Source organism: Chenopodium album, chromosome 11 (genome assembly GCF_948465745.1).
Source record: "Chenopodium album chromosome 11, dcCheAlbu1.1, whole genome shotgun sequence".
NCBI classification, from domain to species: Eukaryota; Viridiplantae; Streptophyta; class Magnoliopsida; order Caryophyllales; family Amaranthaceae; genus Chenopodium; species Chenopodium album.
The window spans coordinates 54189054-54212893 of NC_137844.1; the positions used below are offsets into that span (position 1 = coordinate 54189054).

Here is a 23840-nt window from a genome sequence, read left to right on the forward strand (position 1 = left end):
ATATCAATCCTTTTTCTTCAAAGATGTTAATTTAGCAGCTCATGCTTGATCTTTTTACTTTCATAAAAGAACGTAGGGATGTGCTGTATATCTTCACAATGATCATTTCAACAAGTGATGGTATATATTCTCCTGTTTGCCAAATCTATGATCACAAGTTCAGGACAAAGAATATGTACAGATATATAACATTATAACCAACTAATCAATTGATGACAATTGACAAACAGCCATATAAAAATCTGAATTGTTGTCGATATCCATACAATAGCTAGGTTGATGGAATGATGCTTCCGTGCAGGGCAATATTCTGAACAAAAGCTGCCTAAGGATTTGATTTCAACCTGATGCTATTACATTGTAGCCGGTGATCTTCCATGCTTCAGCACGGTTTTTCATTACAGTTTTGATCAGTTTGATGCTTAAACTTCAACACTGATGTTTTAAGAAAAGAAAACCGTCTATTATTATCTATACTAATAGATGTGTGATTAAAGACGTACATTAAATAAGAAAGCGTCATGTTTTTCAGCAGTGATGGATTCCTAAACACGAAGCCACTCCATTCACCTAGGTCAATCCTTCCATTTAGATTGGAATCTGCTTCGATGAAGGCCTACACATATAACAGCACCATATAAATCTCATTCCCTGTTGGCCATTGAAAATATAAAAGCTGATACAGAATCAGCTCCATGTGAATATGAGAATACCTTTTCCAATATTGCTTCAACAATATCATCTGGTAGTTTTATAGCCATGACAACATTTCGAAATTCCTTTGCTTGATCACCTGTGAAGATTATAATTACAAAAACTAGGAGACCAGAAGAATAATTTAAACAGACTTAATGACAGTATATATGCTAATTTCTTCGTGAATCACAGAATGAATAAATCTATTATGGAGTATCTTGAGGAGTATTAAACCAGTGTAACTTGATTATATCTTGTATAATGGCAAACTTATAAGTCTCGTTAGGAGCATGTTAAAGAAATCTAAGTTTCAAAGTGAAAATAAATGTCAGAATAAAAGAAAGACCTGAAGATTACCTCTTCAGTTCAATATAGCATACAATAATATTCTTCAGTAAATTAGCATCACAAAAATGCTACCAAGTATAGGGAGCAATGGCTGTTTTTTTTGTTTTATTTTTATTTATTACGTAGTATTATACGAAGTATATTATAATCAAGAAAAGGATCCTGGAAAGATAGCTAAGTAAATAATGAAACCAAAAACTAGCTTCTTATCTAGGAATAATAGTTTGCAAAGGATATCATCACTCCTTCAATCCAAAAAGATTAAGGTTTAGAACACTGAATAAGCTTATTACATAATATCTTGTCTTCTGCAGGAGAGTTGGGGTGGAAGATACAGAGTGCCTATACAAAATTTCCAATTTTGAGTACCCCATTATGTTTGAGATCAAACAAATCAAAAACCTGCTGCAATCAGATTCCACGAGTTAAAAAAAAAAACGTTTACAATAACATAAATTCAATGACCCGCAACGTAGGAAATTCCAATGAAACAGTTGCTGAAAGTGCATTCCTTCAGCATAATCTAATCACATTTTGCAACACATTCCTCTGAAAAGGAGAAGTTATAGAAGTTTAATGACACATACTGACATACCCCCTGTCTACAAAATGATCCGGCTTCATATCTCTCGCAGTATGCAATAAATTTGTAAGCAAAGATCATAAATTGATTTGTATGAAACGTGCAACTTACCTATAGCGCTGAATAACAGAAGGCTGCGAGCATTTTGCTAAAGGCTTCTACTCTGGCATATAAGAAGCATCCTTTTCACAAGTGTGATCTGAACCATGCATGGACAAATTCACTTCTAATCAGAACCAGCAACTTGCTTCACTAGAAATATGAATCAAAATGAATTTACCAGCATAATTCATTTATTTTTGACTCTCTGTCTATAAAGTGATCTGGCTAGCTCTCCATTGTTACCTAGAAGCACCTGTTGATTCAAACTAGATGCAGGAGTGGCATGATAGTCACTCATTAGCAGACAGCCACATGGAAGCCTAAAAATGATCATGTAAATTATTAAGGTTTAAAATAGATTCACTATTTCTCAGAAGATTCATAAATGAGGCTATCATCAACTATAAAACTGCTCAGCCTCTAGTAAAGATCATACAAGGCTTCCACTTCATTTACAGAAACTACAATATTGATGATGAAGAGCACACACATAAAGCACAAATTAATGGTAAACAATAAGTATCACTTTTATCAGTAAGTGGCATGATTCCAGGTACAGAAATTTTAACATGACAATGGAATAAAATCTCAGGTCAGAAAATAATCCATACTTGTCAGATTGAAATTTCAGAGTATTGATCTCTATGTCTTTGTACAAAACTACATAAGAGGATTTTTTCCACTCAAGGAGCTTACATGAGTCACAGATGCAAGATGAGTATCTAGCATGATTCAATTGTTCCTTTTAGTGCTTTCCATCCATAAGAACGACTAAAGGTCTGTTAGTACAAAGTCCATAGTCTAAACAAATGAACTTGTAGCTACAAGCTCCATTGCAAGTTGGAAATGAGTTTCCAAAGGCCTCTTAGCGTTTACTTTATCAGATGGCCCCTGCATCAAAATACAGTACCTTAAGCCTAGTAAGCAACAACTGACTTGCTGCAGGGGGCTGGGTTACCCACAGCCACCTTTCTCTTACCTCTTTAAAATTTATAATTAGAGCAAACAAACGGTAATTGCTTATCACTGCTTCCCCAAATAATCTCCAAATTCAGATTATTGTCCTCACTATCAATTTCTAAGATTCAAGGTCTACTTGATTGTATGAATATGACTAGTATCTGTGACTAAATGATACTAACACTTTGATATAAAGAATATATTGTATGATTACTTCACTAGAAATGGGAGCGTCAAAACATTGTTCATAATATATGAGCATCAGGACTCATTCAATCAATATTTTGTACACATGGGAGCACATTAATGTGCAGAAATTACATGATTGGATATAATCTAACACATAGCATTCCTCAGCAATAAATTCTCCATTTAAAAGCAGTTATGCCCACAGATCATACCGAATGATACATTTTGATATTTCGGTTTTTGCTGGATGATTTGCTACTGTTTGAGCCACTAACATCCCCTTCAGCTCTTAGATCTAAATCATAGACTTCACTGCTGATGAAAAAGCTTGGGAATGCAGTTGTCAGCTCCCTGAAAGTATAATATTTAATAGCAATCAGTGAACTTAGAGAGAGAGAGAGAGAGAGAGAGAGAGAGAGAGAGGGGGGGGGGCGTTGGAACTTGGAAAAAGCTAACAATTACATAGGATCCATGAATATCAGAACTTACTTTAAACAAGGAAGTGTCATGTTCTTCATGAGCAATGGGTTGCTTGCCATGTATTCTCTCCACTCTTCTTGATCAATCTTTCCATCTTTTTTAAGATCAACTTCCAAAAAGGTCTATTGCCATATAACAAACATGTAATTAGAACACAGCATCTCAAAAAACCCCTACACACTCAAACCCTGGCCCTCGTCAATTTTTTGGAGAAGTTTTGTGGTTACTGATGGTAGCAATCCAAATTACTCAAGTATATTGTAATATTAGGAAATTCTTCTCCTAGGGATCATATGGAATACCAGCTAATAATGTAAGTACTATGTATGTGGAGCCACACCTACATTCTACGTGACAAATTAGAGATAAAGACAGCCTACTGGTAAGTCTTAAAGATCTTAGATTCTGTATGCACCTTCTCTAATATTGCTTCAACCAGCTTATCAGAAGGTTTCACATCTAGTTCCTCAAATATTGCCAGGAGCATTTCCTTCAACTGGAGAATCAGATATCAAAGAAGCAAAATTAGATCATATGTAATCAAAAGTCCTGAGACAACAGCAGCAGCAGCAGCAAAGTACTCCCTCCATCCTCTAATATTTCCACATTACAATTTAGGCTTTTTTAAAATTTGTTGATGTACTTCCATTTCAGGTAACTTTTTTCACAAAAGACTTATATGGACAAAACTTTTGGTGGTGGGGGAACTTGTCTCTTTTACTTTTCCTTGATTACATGGAACCAATTCATCACCCCATCACCTCTATATTTTTACACTAAGAGTGCCAAAACCTTAACAAATGTAGAGAATGGAGAGAGTACATAAAAACACAAAAATAGGGAAGCTGTGTTTCGTTGATGATGAGCCAATCTCTATATTATCTCTCATAAAATAAGCTGAACAGCCTTTAGAAGGGAATAAATCATTATAGTTTGGCAGTATTGTGAACTAAATGGCAATATAGTATAATAACTGCAAATGGTTAACATGTTTACCTCTTCACGCTCAATATAACCAGTGTTCTGTACATCATAAAAGTTGAATGCAACTGCAATATGATTCCCGGTACATTAGTTGCTATGAAGTTCTGTAAGCAATTAGTAAACTACTGATTACTCAACAACTTTTTGTAAATACTTAAGGAACAATCTTCTAAATATTAAAAAGCAACATACAACTTTTGGGAGTTTGTACATCAGTCACAAAAACATTCTTTGTAATTCAAAAACTAATATCTATACTCAGGCTTGGATGAAGTCAACTAAGAAAATTTGGCAGTAGGGAGTAATTTCATACAAGCAATTTTGTCTGCTTCTGGAGTGCTAGGATGAAAAATACTCAATGATCGGACAAAGTCTTCAAAGCGAATCACTCCATTATTCTTGAGATCAAACATTTTGAAAACCTGCAATGAGACTCAATGCCATGAATAAAGTATATATATATATATATACTATATACTAAAGTAATCCCCATAATTATCCCCAATGTACACGTGTCATTACCTCATAAAAAAATTTCCCGCTAAAAAGTTTGTTATTACTTGGGTTTTTTTTTTTTTTTTTTTTTTTTTTTTTTTTTTTTTTTTTGAAAGAAGTTTGTTAAGTTTTAGCCTTATATTAAGGGAAGAAAATTAAAAAGTGTAGTAAAGAATAAAAAATGTTACCTGATATTATATAATACTACTTAATTGAGAATAAGTGCATGCTTTAATATTACGAATACAAAAAATATTATTACACCATACTCCTTCAATTCCTTCTCTAGATCACATTGCTCTTACTATATATATAATGTTTATTATACATTTTTTATGGTTTTTTTTTTTTACCAACAATGATTTCGTTTTATACGTTTTTAATAAACGAATAATGAAAGTATTATTAACTGTAAAACCGTGCATAGCACGGGTTCTAAACTAGTGTGTGTGTGTGTGTGTGTGTGTGTGTGTGTGTGTGTGTGTGTGTATATATATATATATATATATATAGCATTTACTAATAATGATTATATTGTGGACAATATTATGCACCGACTTTTGGAGCAAAAGATTAGAATAACCAAGAAGTAATAAGATCATAAATAATTGCTGACATAGACCAAATAGCATAGACAAAAGATGATTGGAGGGATGCAAGATTCCTATCTAATAAGTATAGGGATATGACAGAGTAAGGAAATCTTGAGAAACAGCAACTGTATATCTTGAATAACAGGAACTGTAGATCATGACTTCTCAAGCCTTCCAAGTGTATTTTGATGGAAGATGAAAAAGTTATTCCTACATTTCCATTTCAGTATAAGACTTTCTTGCCCACCTTTTCCTTGGCTGCAGCTTTGATGGTGTATTGTGAGGCCAATGGTTTAGACGTTGACCTCACTACAAATTACTTTCACCCACCTTCCTTTCCCTGGTTCTAAGTCCAATAAGTTGTAAATTTGGCATACATCTTATCATGTAAACACAATTAAAGATCCATTATTGCATTGGTGATATAGAAAGGTAGTAATTATGACAAAAGACCCTTCATAAAAAAGAAGAAAAAGAAAAAGAAAAGAAAAAAAGAATGTTAGGATGGAACACATACCCTATCAACGAAAAGGTTTCGTTGACCGCAGTTCCCAAGAAGAGCCAACTGAAATTCTTTCTGCAAAAAGAATGCTCAAAAATATCAATATTCTCCAAAGTAGGTCCAGCTGAGTAACTGTTGCTTTGCTAAAATATAAGTCAATTAAGGAGATCAAGAATGCTACTGTCGATCAAATACCTTTCCACTATTTTTGAATTATATATGTATACTTAATAAAGATTAAATTTGGTAAAATGCTCCCTCACTGAAGATGTTAAAATAAACTGAAGCAGAAGACATTAATTTTAGGATCACAGGAGAAACAAAAGAGAAAAACTGTTGAAGATTAACTTTGTAAAGCATTATGCAAGAAAGTAAATGAAACATGGAAATAAGAGTAAGTGAATAACTATATACCTTGTTAATCAGGCCTTCGTCAATAGCAGAGCTACAAAGTCTTCTATAAAGAACATGTAGAGCCTCGACTTCATTTGCAGAAACTGAACCACAGTAGAAAAAAAATATATATATTAAAAAATATAAATAAAAAATAAATAAAAAGAGAGCTCCAATATACAGCATCAATTGTGACTAAAATCATGAGATTGTTACAAACTACCCAAAGTAAAGGATCACAAGACAACTCTTTTTCTAGAAAGCACATGGAAGAAGATAGGATTTTCAAATACTGTGACTCGTGTAGGAAAAGATAACTCTTTAGAAAATTATTCTTCTCTGAGATAAGTAGCTCTTGAATCCATAGGAGCTATAGGGGCAGACCCTTTCTCCATGGACTCCTTTGGCACAAACTCACCCCTTTTTACTATGTTTGAGTGAAAAGATTATAGATACTTACAAGGTGTTTCGGAAGCAAGAATGATGCTATTACAATAACCAAGGTTATTCCCACCATTCTTTGATTACATGCAACCCATGAAAAAAACCAAATTCTTATAACTTACAGATAAGAGAACGCACTCCTAACATCCCATTCTATGAATAATTGGATAAGTCTTTTGAAGTAGTTATTAGTTATGGAATTCATGCTAACAATATGTCAGCAGCTTGATCATTGACAGTTAAAGAAATAAAGTACTATATTGGTACCATTGTGTGTACCTAGTTGTACCAGATATCTTCTCCATATTATTAAATCATACTTTTTAAGCTGTCAGTTTTCCGAATGCTGTTAGGCAAGACGGCCTATCATTGGAGCATGTCAGACTTAAAATTGCATTATTCATCAAGTTTTACAGCTTGCACGTGTCAAATACAAAGGTTCCAACACTATTGCAGATTTGCAGGTCAACCAGAGTTTTTATGAAATGTCCAATGCATGGAAAAGTCAAATAGTGAAATAGGTCATGTTTCAGATGTTTGTTGATGGTTAGAAGTACCCTAAAGCACATTATGACAATGTAAATGAAGATGCTACTTTCAAAATCGGCACGTGCATAGCGTACTCGAACCTACAAACAAGAACAACATGTACCACAGGCCTAAAGTCCTATGAAAAGTTTTTGTTTTCTCATTGTCCTGCCCTCAAAGAAAAATTATGTCATGAAAAAATTGTACACATTTCATTAATTCAATACACATACAGATCTTTATATCGGCTCCTAAATCATAATTCTACTTAACAGAATGATAAAAGGAACAATTAGAGATACTCAAAAGTCTTAAATTCCTTTAACTATGTTCCCTTGCTAACCTACATTGGCTACATATCATTACTTCAAAGTTAAAATAGGACCATAAACTAAACTAATCAAAACAAGGAAGACTTTGTTGGCACTCATTTTTATATACATGAACATCAATATTTAAATGCAAGATTCGAATATTTTATATCCCAAGATCATGACTTTGTCTCTGATTTCACCAATTCACCCTACTTAACCTAAAAGAACGCTATAATAATCAATAATACCATTAAATTAAAACTTATAGCATTAAATTAATAAAACCCATGTACTATATCATATGATTCATATCATATACTATAATTTAATAATCAAAAGACTTGTACCAAGAAAGAGCCTCCCCTATATCATACCTTGAAGAACATAAAACCTAATAACCGACGAACAGGTGAATACTGGGTAAGTTTTCACTGGGGCATTTCATCAAACACTTTGAGGGCATAGCCGGTCCCTTCTTAACCAATTAACAATTTGGTAGGTGTTTAAAGGGTTGAATAAGTCTGAAAATTTGCGACATTGGACGTCACAAAAACGACCTTTACTTTGAATGAAGAGGCGAGGTTTTATTCTGGGATTTTGCAATATTATATGGATTTGAACAAGTCGAAGTTTATATGTTTATCCAAGACAAGACGCCAATAATAAGCAACAATCTGTGCATGATGTCTGGGTTGCTGCTGCAGTGACCAAGATTTGACTAGCATCCCAGATTCCCAGTTGTAGGAGTAAGGGTAGCACAAATGGAGGAACCGAGGAAGGACGGTTTTTTTAACGGTTTTTAATTGGTAGTGATGCATTGATACTCAAACAAAATAATGGTACGGAGTAGTTCATTGGTTAAAAATAAAAGGAAAAATTAGTTTTAATAATCCCAATTTTAAGGGGTACTTCAAATACTTTTTTCAATTATTCTCGAATAATCCCAACTTTATGTGATATATTTGGTGGGTTTCAAACTCGTGACCCACCAACTCCACTAAATTTGCTTGTATTTTTTTTTTTTTGGGGGATTTTCTATGTGGTAACCTGTGGTATTCACTTTTTCAAGCCGTGCCCTCCCTTTTCAAACTTTCACGCTGTAACCTCAAGGTACATTAAGTGATTACGCTGTAACCTTGGCATTAACCTTCCGTTAGTTGTTGCTGTTAGTGGGGCACTTTACACTATAGTATTTTTACATTTCTCTCTCTTCCACTTGTATGGTGTAAAACGGATGAAGTATATAAAATCTCAACCCATGCACAACATAATGTAGTACATGCTGATTGTGTTGGGCCATATCGAATCCATAGACTTAGTTATAGCAGCCCAATGGCCTAAATATTATCTTGCAAGGATCAATAGATGATACCCTTTTATACTATGTGCATGAATCTTTTGACAAGTAGTCTCAACTCTAAAGCATTCATGGATGAATCAAGAGTGGTCCAGTTTGAGCCATAGGGTGAAGTGTGAATGTGAGAGATGAAAGCTAAAGTTCACATCACACGATTTGTGTAAGTTGCCTCTAAAGAATTAGGAAACTTGATGGAAGAAAGATAGAGAGACTTTTATTGCTGAGGAGCCAAACTAGTAAAGAGTTAACCAAACTTTGGGCATTAACTAAAGTTAAAAGATATAGTAAAGGTAATCAAGGTCAAATTATGCAAAGAGAGTCATGCATGGACGAATTGTGACTCGGTTGCATGAATAGGTACTCTTTTGTCTCTCCTAGAATTGAATATTTGGGAGTTCATAGCTTGTTAGTTGTAGTCTTTCCTCTCAAATCATAAAGTATTATCAAGTGCACGCACGTTATGTAACTGTACGCGATTTTAATTTGTAGTCGTTTACATATCAAGTAGTAGCAATTAGGTTTGATTGGCAGCACTGAAAGCAATGATAAGCACTTTGAAGTCCTCAAATGAAAATCCCAATTTTGAGGACTTCATTCAATGGCAGCACTCTAAGGATGGCATTTTCAACATCAGGTCAACTTATCATTTGTCAATTTCTAACAAAATGTACTCCCTCCAATCATTACTCCTCCTGGAAAAGTATTTGGAGAATTAAAAGTCCTTTCAAATACAAAATGTTAGTTTGGAATTGTATGCATGGTATTCTTCCGGTAGCCGAAAAGCTTCACTCCTTAATTCCCTCTATCTCTCCTGATTGTGCTATATGTTCCTCTCACATCGAATCTCATATTCATCTTTTCAGGGATTGCACTATGTCGGTCATTTATGGAACAAAATTTTTTCCAAGATTAATTTCCCTGATAATTTTGATTTCCAATGCTTTTATAATGCTTCCTGGACTGATTGGGTTAATTATAATTTGAAGCAAAATAAACATTGGAAAATGACCTTTTCGATTGCGATATGGCATTTGTGGAAAGGTAGAATTAAAGCGGTCTTTGACCTTTCTATTGCTAGCTCCCATTTTGTTTTCAATGGCTTTATTATAGATCATCAATGCACTAACCATATTCTGCAAGATAATGAGAGGGAGATGGAAGCTGTTACTCTAACTCCTCGTAGGAATCGTCTGGCTTGGTATCCTCTTCCCCAAGGGTATGCAAAAGTCACTACTAATGGTGCTTGGGTGGCCATTAATGATGCAGCTGGAGGTGGATATGTTAGGAAGCAGGATGGCTCGTGGGTGATGGGCTTTTCAAGCAAATACAACGCTCTTACCCCTTTGGCTGCAGAGTTACTTGCTGTTAAGGAGGGTATAATGGTTGCTAAAGCTCATCACCTTCAAAAAATTATCGTGGAAACAGATGCTCTTTCAATCAAGGTGATGTTTGACACTATGGGAGACAAAACTCATCATGAACTCGCCGCTCTTATAAATGAAATTGCTGAATTGATGACTAAATTTGAGGTGGTTGATATGTGCCATATTCGAAGGATGGATAACATTATGGCTCATGAGGTTGCAAATCTGGGAATAGAAATGGCAGTGGGACGTAAGGATCATTCCTCTGTTCCTAATTGCATAAAGACTATCTTCAATGCCCAAATGCACGAGTTTCGTTATAACTAGTTCCTTAGGCTGCTGGCCTTATTGCGTAGCTAATCTCATAACTTATCTTAATGGTTGTAATATAAGTAGTTTTATTTTGTTGTTATTGTATGATCATAGCACTTGTAATCGGCTTTGGAGCCCTCATGCAACTCCTTATTTTGGTTGTTTGGTTAGCATCTTCTTTTGCCTAAACTATGCTGATGATGCTCATTTTGTAATGTGGACCCTTAGTTAAAGGGCTTTTCATTTTTTGTGTTAAACAAAAAAAAAAAAAAAAAAAAAAAAAAAAAAAAAAAACTAAGGCAAGTTGAATTTCTTTTGAAAGAATTATCTAAGGCAAAAAGAGTTTATTTCAAGCAATGTTCAAGTTCTTCCAAACATAAAAATTTTAAGCTTTTGTTTTTATTTAAGTTAATATACCTTGTTCTTTTAGGTGTTCCACCCAATTTATCTATTAGAGTAATTCAAATTTAGAGATCAGTCATAAATAGTTAGGTTTCACTCAACTTGACAATTTCGTGTAGGAGAAAAGCACGTTCCATGTTGCCATGGACGGAAGTCTAAACATTGAACACTTGTTACCGTGTCCGTGTGTAGATTTTCCACTTTATAGTTGGACTTAAATACTCCTTTTTTAAAACGTTTTTTAAATTAAAAAAAAAAAATTCCTAATTTTCATTCCCAGAAGAATATTTCTCCTTCCAAATTTCCAATTTTGACTTACAAATTCAACAACAAATCTTTTACCAATGGCACTCTTAATTTTCTCACTCTAACTTTCAGGTATTTTCTCTCTCTACAATTTCATCAAATCCTCTCAATCTTAATTTGATTTTCAGATTTTCGAAATGATTTGATTATGATTTGAACATTTTGGAACCCTAGAATTGAGCGAATCCCTAATTTTATCCCGATTACGTTTTTGATTGATTTTATTGCTATCTTTTGAATTTCATGTTGCAGATAGTTGGAAATTGAGTTGAATATTGCTTGAGAGGGGAATATGGAGATTGAATTACTCAATAATGTACAATCTGAAGAAGATACTGTTGAAGTTGATGCTGATGCTGATGCTGATGCCGAAATTGTAAGTTTTAGCTTGATTTTATGTTTTTGAATTGTAATTCGAAGCATTTGATTTGGTTGATTTTGTGTTTTGATGATATCGTAGAGTGTTAGAGCTGAAATTTGCGTAGTGTACAATTCTAAGGAGAGATTGCATGTGTTATTGTTTTTGAAGCTTGTTCTGATAGGAGTAATTAGAATGAGGTAATATGAAAGCCTAAGCTGATTGGAAAAGAACAACTAAAGGTTTGATATGATTTTGCATTTCGCACCTCTGAACCCGAAATTCTTGGAAATTGTATGAGTTTGCTCTAATATCTTTGTATTGATATTATTGGATTTCTTTGCAAGAATGAATCCAAAAAAGTTGGATAGGGAACTATTTTGGTATCTTAGTTGTTAGTTCAGTTAGTTGAAAATGTGAGTAGCCTGAGTACAATTCTATTGTTGTAATTTTCTGATGGGAGATTCCTGGCATTCCTCGTTTCTTTCAACCTTGTGCTTTGACGTTACAAAGGATGATCATAAAGTTGAACACTGTATTTTGATGTTAATGCAACTTGAGGAGAGAATTTACAATTATTTATGCGAAAGGATTAGTTTAGTTTTTCTGCCTCTACTGTAAGAACTTGAAGGTCTACTTGCTATGGAGGACAGGTTCTAATAAGACTATGGCTTTCCCGACAATGTTTTAGAACAATGTGTTTTAAGTTGGAAGACACTAAGACTGAGAATACTGGTCAGGTATCTGTGTTGTTCCCATTTGTGTAATCATTGTTCAGTGACTACAATAATGGGTGAAGGTGCTTTGATGCCTTGGAATGAATGTGGAGCAAAGTCTGGCAGAAAAGATTGCCATTTATTTGCAGGCTGGGCTTGCTGATTTGAATAGGGAATACAGAAGTACATGTTATGGAATTCTGGTGGACGTGGTGGTAGGTTGGTTTATATATTGTTAAAAATGAATCCTTTATTCTCTCACTTTCATTTATTTAACTTTGGAATTGGGTATTTAGTACTCTACCTGTTCACGTAGTCTGAAGCAACATGGGTTTGTGGTAGTCTCCCCTTGTGAAATCTTGTGCAATTGAAAAAAAAAAAAAAAAAAAAACTTCCATGTGAATGTATCGTCTTTTTATCCAAATTCTTCGATCATCTATAAGAGGAAATAGTGAACAGAAACGACATAGGTATATATTTGACGCATGTTTCTGTTGTTTTTACTACCATTTGACTAATCCCACACTATCTGTATCTGATGCATTACATAAGATTTTGCCTTTTGATGTATAACATTATTTGTTGTAGGATAATTTGGGTGCTGAGGGTGAAAGATGCGGCATATGCATGGATGTTGTAATTGACCGGGGAGTTTTGGATTGCTGCCAACACTGGTATGGAATCTTAAATGCTTTTTCAGTGACTTTGTTGGCCTTTTAGTTCAGCCTGGTTATTAACTGTCGTATACTTTGGTTTCAGGTTTTGTTTTGTTTGCATTGATAACTGGGCCACTATCACAAATCTCTGCCCGTTGTGCCAGAATGAATTTCAATTGATCACATGTGTCTCTGTGAGTTTGATTTCTTCTTGTCACAATGGACACTTACTATAGTATCCTCAGACCCTGGATCGCCTTAATTGTTGTTCCCTTAGACCTCTTAGAAAACTGTTCTTAGTAACTTGGCACCTTTGCCAACACATAATTATTCATTAGTATATAGAATTATAGACATCCAGTTTTTACTATAGTAGCATTTATTGTTTATATATTCTTAAAAGTAAATGGCCAATATAAGCACATGATTACATGAATGGTGCAAATAGTCAATGTGGGACTTTTATTTAGGGACGGGGGAGTCTGATGAAATTGCAATTGGTTCATTGTAAACTTCAAAGATCAACCTGACCTAAACTGTATTAACTTGGGATAATGTAGGTGTATGACACAATTGGCAGCAGCAATATTGATGAGGATATAGATTCCAGGTATCCTGTTGGTTATGTGTTGCTGTAACATTATAATGACAGGTCTATGAATGATAGTTAACTAACATGGTTTGCTTCTTTGCAGAGATGATGATTGGTGTGTTGAAGGAAATAACCATACTCCCTCCCTTCCATCTTATTACATTGATGAAAATGTAATTGTTCGCTTACTTATAAAATTTTGTCATTTGCATTACTACGTGTAACACTGGTAGTAACTTTTGTGGGGAAAAACAATTCAGGGGTACTGTCGTTCTGATGTTGCTTGTTATTGGTAAATTGTCATTTTCAGTTCATTTCTTAATCTAAGGCATTGTATGACTTGTTGTTTGCAAGGAGGACTAGCTTTTTTCCTTTCCCCTGCCGTAGCTATTTAGGATCCAGCTTTTAGCCTTTTCCTTCTCTTGACTATAAGCGATAAGCCGATAACTGAAAATTTTCATCCGACTCTTCCACCTACGAACAGTATATTCAAATCGACACACACAAATTGCCCCATCTCTTTGCTCATGTCTTTAACAACTTTAGTAACAGTTGATTCTGGTGCTAAATTCTTTTATTTAATATGCATCATTCTGTATTTTCTGGAATTCTGGTCGTGGAGATGAAGGGTTTAACCCTTTATTTGGTAGAATTTATGTTTCAGCATGTTTCCTAGCTGAGGATGTTTCATTGGGGTTCTTGCTGCCGCTGCATTACGTTAACCCCAGTGTTAGAGTAGGTTTTCTATGTTTTATTACTTTATAATTTAGAGGTGAGATTCAAATATTTTTGTGGATTCTCAAAGCTTTAGTTGGCTTGGTCTGAAGATTTAGAATGTTATAATCTAATGTTTGGCAATTTACTTTACTGTTTCGAGTACTGTAGGTATTCTGATTATCCATATTCCTAATAGACAATAATGTTGTGGCAAGTTGTAGCTAGTTTGCACATGATAGCAGTTTGTTTTGCATTGGTGTAACTGGTTTCTTGTGCTCATGTTGTTATGCTCTTATTATTGAACCTCGTAGCTACATATGGCCAACTACCGATTTTTTGGTTTTTCTTGGGTTTGTTTATGGAGTGGGGTGAGGTTCTTTTTTTTTTTTGTCGGGGAGGGGGAGTTTTTATGATTAAGGGGTGACCATTTCAGTGGTTGCCAGAGTTGGTTTATTTTAATTACAAATTTAGGTATCTTGATACTTGTTCGTTATATGAGTCCTCTGTCTTTAGTCTATCTTTGAAGCATCATCCTGTGATAGGCTGATAGCTAATTAGTATTCCTCAAATGCTATACACAAGCTTCTTTATGTATGCCCACTGTTTTGTAATGCCATTTTTCTCTAACAAAGAAATAAATAATTTTGGTCAGTTATTAGTCTTGAGTTATATGTTTGCTGATCGTTCATCATATCTTGCGTATGAGCTACAATTTGTTTACGTGGTTTGATTCTGGTCCGGATAAAATTCTTTTTCCTCAACCTGTCTGATTACTTTGCACTCTGTGTAGGCAGTTACTTGCTTGGATGGAGATGGCTGCAAAATGCGGAATGTTTCATTGACCTATGAAGAAACAATGACCCTTGATACTTCTATTGCTTGTGATTCCTGTGATATATGGTATTATGTCCTGTCCTTTGGTTTTTTGAAAGGCAAATGTCAATCTATTCATGCTGTTGAGCTGTATCTTTGCTTACATTTTCAAGGCAGCACTGTAATTTGAAGATATTATTTGAGTAACTTATTGGAATAGCTTATTTCTTTGGATATGTCTCTTGTTTGGTCCAGGTAGAACAATCGCTTGTTGCCCTACCCCGTGAAAAAAATATTGCAATTTTCTATTCTAAAAATATGCATTCTGATACCCCAAATAACTAGCATTTCTTATTTTTACTTTTTTGTTGGCCAGTTTTGGTGTTAGAGTAGGTAGAGTAACCAAGGAAGTTAGGTCATTGATGTGTTCTTGAATCCTTTTGGAGCTAAAAATATCCATGTAACTTAGGTTTATAATTTTGGTATAGATACTCTCATTCTTTTTTCTGTCATTTTTTGCTATTATGCTTTTATTTTTCTGTCTCTTCTTTTTATTCTTTTTTTGGGGTAGGGGGAGTTGCGCCAATGTATAAAAATGCTTAATGCGCACTAGAGCAATGAAGGTCCTGCTGCACCTAGGCACACCTCTTTAAAGTGAGGCGTACAATATAAACACCCAATTTTATTTATTTTTTTTTTAATTGAAGTGTGCCTCTTTGAATGCGCCTCACTTAGAGCAAAAAAGCACTCTAACCTAAATGCCTAGTGCCTAAGGCGCTTGTTTTATACACTGAGCTGGGCTGATTGGATGGTGTCAGTAAGCCACCATTTTCTTTACTCATCTTTGTTATTGGTTTTGTTTAGTTTAGCACTGTTTTTAGCTTTTGTCGTGTTTGGGTTTTCTGGCATATGGGAGTCTGAAATTATGTTCTGATGTTTGGACTTATATGGTGGCAGGTATCATGCTTTTTGTGTGGGATTTGATCCTGAAGGCACAGGTGTAGATTCATGGCTGTGCCCTAGGTAATTCTGAAATGCAAATTTTTATTTGTTGAACTTTAGCTTTTTGAGTGCCTTTTGGATGTGATGCTTGACCTTCAGGTCATCTATTGCTTCTATATGTACAGCTGTGTTTTGCTATTACTTGGGTAGTACCTTGTATGACCTGGAATTTGGAATAACACTAGCTGACGGATGAGCTGCATGCCCTATTTTTTCATAAGTCAGTTGATGTGTGCATGATCAAAGCTCTATAGCTGGTAAACTAGACATTCTCTTAATATTTTGTAGACAATTCTGTTATCATTATTATTATTTTTGGGAAGGTGGTGTATCTGCATTGTCTATGTCTGCCAAGCTGTAAGTGTTAATTTATGCTGTGGTATAGTCATATATCTCTGTATGCAAAAATACGTTGCCGGATAAAACTTTTAATACTTCTCTATGCTCTGAATGTAGATGTCTTGTTAATGAAGTAGACCAGAATTCAGATCTCAAGGAAACGAATCTAAGGGGAAATAATGTTGATCACCATCATCTTGCAGACACATCTTCTGGAAAAGTGTCCATATGTGTTGCTGATTCAGGAGAAACAGCAGTGGTTGTCTCAAGGATTGATAGTGAAGATGCTGTTGACGAACCGAATATGAATGGTCAATCTACTGGAGAACCTACTGATCGCTGTAAAGATAAGCGATCGGGCTCTGATTGTTGTTCATCTGAGATGAAAAAATTACCAGATCAAGGGATCGATGCTATCCAACCAGAATCACATGTCCTTTCTGCCAAGTTTGTAAACACTGTTATAAAAAGTGAGCCAGATGAGAACGAATCAAGAATGTCTCTTGACCTCTTATCTTTTGCTTCAACCTTCTCTGGTAAATATGATGTGTTTAATTAGCATATTGTCATCTTTGGCACTTTTCCTATTGTCATTTTTATTGATTTTTTACTGTTTAATGTATTGGAAGATGACAAAGCCAAAATTTTATCAAGTGGAGACGAGTGTCTGCATGATGCTTCAACTTATGAGAGTTTGGAAGATGTGAAGTCTGATATTCCTCCGAGACTTGGTGTGAAGCGGAAGCGTCCTGAGAACAGGTCTTTTTCTTTTGTAATGTTTTTTACTTCACTGAGTTACTTTTTCCCTCTGTCTGCCTTGTCTAAATATGTGTGTTTTCACGGAGTTTCTGTTGACCCAATATGTTGTATGACTTCACTCTAACAGAGTGCTAGGAGTATTGTCTCTGAAGGGTAAATGATGTTGCAGAGCTAGGTAACTTTATCATCTGCACTCAAATTCAAAGCATGATCATTCAACACATAAAGTTTTCCAAGGTGATATGGAATGTCATTTCAAAGGTGATGGGGTCCACATTCTGGGAGATTATAGAGCATGATGGTTGAGAACTTTAGAAATGGCGTTGGAAGGTTAGAAAGGAAGAAAAGAGAAATTTTCAGTTAGAGGTCCATGAAAATAGCTATACGTACACAATATGCATTATACCTTATAATCTGAAGCCTTCCTTGGGCTGTCATTAATTAATACCAAATTAATGACTACGTGGTTCTACAAATGTGGTATACCTGCAGGAGTGGCTGGTTTTGGATCTTAGATGGTGGATTGGGTTGTATTGCAGCTCAACTTTTCGTTTATTTCCTGGTGCACTATGATTTGGGTTCTAGACTTCGTTGCAATACTTTTTTGTTGGAACTAATCCGATCCAATATCCAATATGAGAGTTGGGAGCCTTAACCTGGTAAATCCAGGTTGAATATTAGCTGATCCAATATATTTTAATGCCAGACTTCGGGTATTGTGGGATTTCAGGTACCTGATCTTGGACCAAAAATGATTTTTGCTCTGTCTTTCTCCACTTTCTTTGGTACATGTCATTTTCTAGTTTGCGATGTTTAAATTTTGAATTGGGCTTATAGTTGATACATTTTCTGGTATTTTGTCTCTTTATTTTTTGAGAGTACGACTAAGTTATTGGAAGAAACTGTATATCGGAGGTGGTCCATGGATTTATCAGATCATTACCTGATTGGTCTGATTGTAGGATGTCAGGAATTCTGGGAGCTGGAACCTGCTGCATGACCCTAGTTAGAACCTGTATTTTGAAGTATTTACTTTGCGTTGTTCTTTGGACATGCAGATATCAAACTATCTCTTTTTGTCCCTTTTGTGCTGTTTGGGGGCTCCTTAATTGACCAGCTCTCATCAGCATATTCTTTTGACTTTCTTGGTTTTGAGTTCTTATTTTCCCTGTTTAAAATTGTATGTAGTAGGCTATATTTTTTCGGTTTCATGTGAAATTTGAGGAGAGTAAGAACAGTCTCTTTGTCCTGAGAAAATAATAGGATTAGAACTATGCTTTATATCCAACTTATAGGTAAACTAGTATTATCTTCATTGTGACCCTTCAATCAACCTCTTTATGTGATGAAACTTTTGTAAGGGGTATAAGCCTATCACATAGGACTGCATGTGAATTCTCCTGGGGCTTGTTGACCAATTGTGGTATACTGATATGCAAAGTTTTGGTACAGGTTCATATAAACAATCCATGTTTCCAACTTGTAAAGGCACAATGTCAATGACACGGGGACACAACCTTAATATTTGACATAGGTGTAGGGACATGTCTTTCTAAACTTTCAGATAGAGCTTTTATCACGAAAAATGTAATTATAGCATCAAACTAATTATGTAGTTGCAATTTAGTATGTAACTTACCATACTAAGCAGAGTCTTCTCTTTGTTTCCTGATTAGTAGGTCCATTTCATGTAGTAAGATTGCACTCTCGCAGGCCTCTCCATTGTACTCTCTCTATTGTCTTACTTATGTTCTATAGGCCCATTTTCTGATTGCTAGGTCAAGACGTCAAGTATTGGCTATGGATTCTATTCTTTATCAAAATTCAAACCTTGCTAACAATCAGACATGACTGCAGCAGACATATACGTAGTGATAGAAGAAAGTGTTAACATGGTGACTTTAACATTCCCTTATTTCCTATAAATACTGATTTGTGCTTTGTTTTGTGTGTCCTGAAAAGCAGTTCTCAGACAATTGATTGCAATGGGCATCATGAAGGTAAGCTTGAGGGTGCATCTTCATCAAAGAAAGTAAAAGCTCAGAGACGTACCAGAAATACGTCTTTGAATGACCAAGCAGATGTCTGTGCTTCTGAGAACTTGAAGAAAAACAGAAAACCAATAAAAAGATCTGTAGATGAAGTAGACAAGAATATAATAGTGAAGAAGAGCCGACCTATTGATATAATGAGTATAGTCCAGGGAGTCAAAAGTAGCACATCAAATAGGTCTGCACGTGAAAAGGAGGCTGGTAAATGTGCTAAGGTAGAAAAAAGTGCAGCTGGACTACGAGTGAAAAAGATCATGAGGAGACCTGGTGACGAAAAGGAGTCAGAAGCCGTAGTACAGAAGCTGAGAAAGGAAATCAGAGAAGCTGTTCGTAATAAGCCGTCAAATGACATTGGGAAAAGCATCCTTGACCCTAATTTGCTAACTGCTTTCAGAGCTGCAGTAGCTGGATCTGTGGCTGAACCAGCTAAGAAGGTATCTTCAGCAGTGGTCAAAGCAAAGAAGTTAATGTTACAGAAGGGAAAAGCAAGGGAGAATCTCACAAAGAAGATATATGCAACATCTAGTGGAAAAAGAAGGCGCGCATGGGATCGTGATTGTGAAGTTGAATTTTGGAAGCACCGCTGCTTGACAACTTCTAAACCAGAAAAAATTGAAACTTTAAGAATGGTTCTTAACCTTCTTAAAAGGAGACCAGAAACCAAAATTGCAGATCAAACTTCTGAGGAAGACACTAAATCTCCCATTCTTTCAAGGCTTTATTTAGCTGATACTTCGCTTTTCCCTCGAAAAGATGATATCAAGCCTCTTTCTGTTCTGAAAGCAGCTGCTTGTTCCAACCATAATAACCTGCTCTCTTCAGGAGAAAGTACTATGGCATCTTTGAAAAGAAATGAGGATCCTGCTCTAAGTAATATTGCTTCTGCTGATGACAAGAAGAGTGTTTGCGCCAGTAATAGAAATGGAGCTGTTTCCGGGAAACTTTATGCAAGTGGACACCCCGATAAGGTCTCTTCCCAAAAGAAAATTACTGGTGAAATGAATGGCTTTAAGATTGATAAAAGGAAATGGGCCCTAGAGGTTCTTGCGAGGAAAACAGCTTCTGATGTTTCGGGACCCATGCAACAGAAACAAGAAAATGCGGCATTAAAGGCTAACTATCCTTTGTTGGTATGTCATAATCTCGTTTTAGAGTTTCCTTGTCTATTATTCATTAAATATTTGATGTATTTCTAATAAGGTTCTCTGGTTTCGTTGACGGAGCAGGCTGAATTACCGACAGATATGAAACCTGAACTAGCACCCACTCGCCAGAATAAGATTGCGATGTCAGTTCGGCAGGTATCTGCTACTTTCTGTAATTGTAAAACTATGAGTGTTTGCTACCTCTGCAGCAATAACTCTTAAGGTCTGCTATGGTACAGAAATAACACAACAGTTGGTCATGTTAAAGTTATATTAACAGTAGCACCTTATAAAATTTGGTGAATTAAAGCACCTTAATCCGTGATTAACAGTTTGTTTGGATAAAGAAATGGGAGGGTGGGGAAGAGGAGAGAAGGGAAAAGGGAGGGGAGGGAAGAATAATGAATTTTCCTTCCAAATCTCTCCATTGTTGGAGAGATCAATTTCTTACAATTTAATCCCTCTATTTGTCTCCCCTCCAATTTCCTTCATTCTTCATTTGTTATCCAAATGAAAGATATTCCAACCCTTCATTCCCTCCATTTCCTTCGATCCAAACACACTCTATTAGAGACACCGAAAAATGAAGCAGCTTATAGTAGGCATGAGTCTTTATTGTCTATTGCAGTACAAGTAATAGTTGTGTGAGCAAATACCCATGGATCTATGTAACAATCCATGCTTATTTATATCCTACTTTTAAATGAGCTCTGTTCAAGAATAAATATGTAATATTCAAAGAGAGAAGTAGCAAGATAACTAAGAAGTACATCTGCCATTATATGAAAATCCAATAGTGAATTAAAGTGTGTCAAAAAATAAATAAATAAATAAAAGTGTACAACATGTCCGATTGGGCTGAGGGAACAATATTTATCCACAAATTATTTTTTTGAATCTGCTGGTTAAATGTAGTCTATAAAGGCAGTCGCGCCTTTTATTCCTCTTAAAGGTTTTTTTACTAAAATCAATATGGTGGGACACTCTTCTCTAATACTGCTGTATTATTTTGAACTCAATAGGGTTGCTTTCAAGTGGTATCTATTTTCTGATCATTTAATGGAGATTATATGTTTATATGTTTGTGTAAAAATCGTCAAAATAAGCCACAAAAACATCATGGAGGACAAACATAATTACATTCATTCTAAGCAGCCACATAAGTCATAATCTAATCATACACACAGAGATACGATTAGAATACAAAAAAGAAAACAACTTTTATTTCAGTAAAGGATACATGTATTGCTTATCCACAGCTGTGGAGATGTTTTTTAACTTTGTTTAGCATCTCATTAACATTGTTGAGGGGGCTGCTAAGTTATAGTTTTCTCTTACCTTTTTTATTGAGCAAATCTTTACAAATGACCCTTTACAAGCTACATCTAACTGTTCAATTAATTAGGACGTTTGATCTGCTTGACAGAACAATAGGGTTATAGTTGCTTGCTTGGTAGAATGATAGGTTTGTCTAATTGATCAATCTTCATTAAGGACTTATGCAGCTTTTTTTATACACAGACACAACTTTACCGCTTGACAGAACATTTCCTCAAGATGACAAATTTGTCATCTATGCATCGAACTGCTGAAACTGAGCTGGCTGTTGCAGATGCTATCAACATTGAAAAGCAGGTTGCAGACAGGTCCAATAGCAAGGCTGTCTATTTGAATCTTTGTTCACAGGAGATACGAAATCGTGCAAATTGCAGTACTTCCAACACTCTGGCTGAACCCAGTCCTTCTAGCCCTGTACCACCAGTAGGCTCCAGAGGTTACTCTGAATCTACTCTTTCAAGCCCAGTACCAGTATCCTCCAAAGATGACCAATCTTCGACATCATCACCTAAATCTGAAGCTGAGGCAGCGTTGAGAGCTGCTGGTCTTTTATCTGATTCTCCTCCAAGTAGTCCACTCCAAAAGGTTGCTGATCTTAGTGGTGATGATAGTAAGCCTTTAGGAGAGGTCAAAGAAGAAGAATTAACAAGTATATTTGAAATGGATTGTCATCCTGATCTAGACATTTATGGAGATTTTGAGTATGATTTAGATGAAGAGGACTATATTGGGGCTACTTCAATTAATGCATCAAAGGGGAAAGAGGAAGAGGGGGAGTCCAAAGTGAAAGTTGTTTTCTCCACTCTGAATACCATTGAGTTAGATAATGCTTCTGAGGCTAAAGAGCAAGATTTGCTGAAGACTGATACACTGAGCACACCAGATTTACCTGCATGTCCTAATGATATGGGCACTGAAAGCTCACCCATGAAGGATATCGTCAATTCTGTACCAATTTCTGGGGACACCTCTCTGGATGGAGAATGTGAAGTGCTCTCGGTCACAGAATGTGAAGCGCTATATGGTCCAGACAAAGAGCAATCAATCAAAAAAATTTCTGACCTGGTTCCAGCCGACAATTCTGATTTGCAGACAGCCAATAATCTTAATTTTAGCAGTTCCAACCAGAATAAATTGACCACTGATTCTGTTCACAGCATAATTGTTGGGGAAAATTCTTCTGATTCTTCTGTCTTTAGAGAAAAAGCTGACAGAGAGAAGAATGATCTCAAGGTTGACAAGAAAAGTGATCATGCTGAATCGGTGCAAAAAAAGGTATTAACTTCCTCCAGTACATTTTTCTGGTTTGTGATTCTTTGCTATTGCACATTAGTCAGTTATAGTCTTATAGATCTCTGCATAAATATTTATTTTACGTCGTTTATCAAAAACTGCCTGTACGCATAAGCTTAGGTATAACTTGCATAGTTTTATGGCTGTGTATGTCAAGGAAACTTGCCTTTAGTGACATAATTGAATGATATTGGGTGCAGGTAGAAGCTTATATAAAAGAGCACATCAGGCCGCTTTGCAAGAGTGGTGTGATCACAGTGGAACAATATAGATGGGCTGTAGGGAAAACGACTGAGAAGGTGATGAAACATCATTCTAAAGCCAAAAATGCCAATTTTCTTATCAAGGAAGGTGAAAAGGTGAAGAAGCTTGCTGGACAATATATTGAGACGGCCAAGCACAAGGAAAATAAGTGAAATTTTATGTCATTTTATAACAAATTGATAAAAATTCCCATTTTCAATATGTTGTACATATGAACAGAATAGTGAGACAGACACTGCTGACTTAGGCAATTTAACTAGCATAAATGACAATCTGTAAAAAGAAGAAAAAAAAACAGCAATTTCCTACTTAATTTAAATGTCCTATTCTTTGTTAGATTGTGATTTTATCGTAGTTTCAATTACAATCAAATAATAAACAGAAGTACAGTGTAGCCATCCAACAATAACCAAATGAAAAAAATTGTAATCAACTTCTGTTTTAT

At 35.4% G+C, this 23840-nt stretch overlaps 1 protein-coding gene and 1 pseudogene across 3 annotated transcripts; one reads left to right on the plus strand and one right to left on the minus strand.

Moving 5' to 3' along the window:
• Positions 1–2896: 2896 nt before the first annotated feature.
• LOC145569220 (calcineurin B-like protein 7) lies at positions 2897–6864 on the minus strand (annotated as a pseudogene). Its single transcript, XR_014096066.1, has 8 exons — positions 6786–6864; positions 6347–6429; positions 5948–6007; positions 4656–4764; positions 4355–4407; positions 3774–3854; positions 3368–3480; positions 2897–3229 (listed from the first exon to the last, which is right to left on the minus strand). The product of XR_014096066.1 is annotated as a calcineurin B-like protein 7 (transcript).
• A 4309-nt stretch (positions 6865–11173) lies between these two features.
• On the plus strand, positions 11174–23714 carry LOC145567787 (uncharacterized protein At4g10930-like). Of its 2 annotated transcripts, XM_081627166.1 has the most exons (15): positions 11174–11424; positions 11605–11728; positions 12451–12641; positions 13015–13100; positions 13186–13276; positions 13643–13692; positions 13778–13847; positions 15182–15291; positions 16162–16227; positions 16663–17081; positions 17175–17304; positions 19270–20485; positions 20582–20656; positions 22022–23113; positions 23332–23714. In XM_081627166.1, the coding sequence occupies exons 3-15, from the start codon at positions 12528–12530 to the stop codon at positions 23545–23547; spliced, it is 3735 nt and encodes a 1244-aa protein (XP_081483292.1). In that variant the 5' UTR covers positions 11174–11424; positions 11605–11728; positions 12451–12527; the 3' UTR covers positions 23548–23714. The 2 variants fall into 2 exon arrangements, with proteins under 2 accessions (XP_081483292.1, XP_081483293.1); XM_081627167.1 differs by lacking the exon at positions 12451–12641 and having other exon boundaries at positions 11176–11424.
• Positions 23715–23840: the final 126 nt, after the last annotated feature.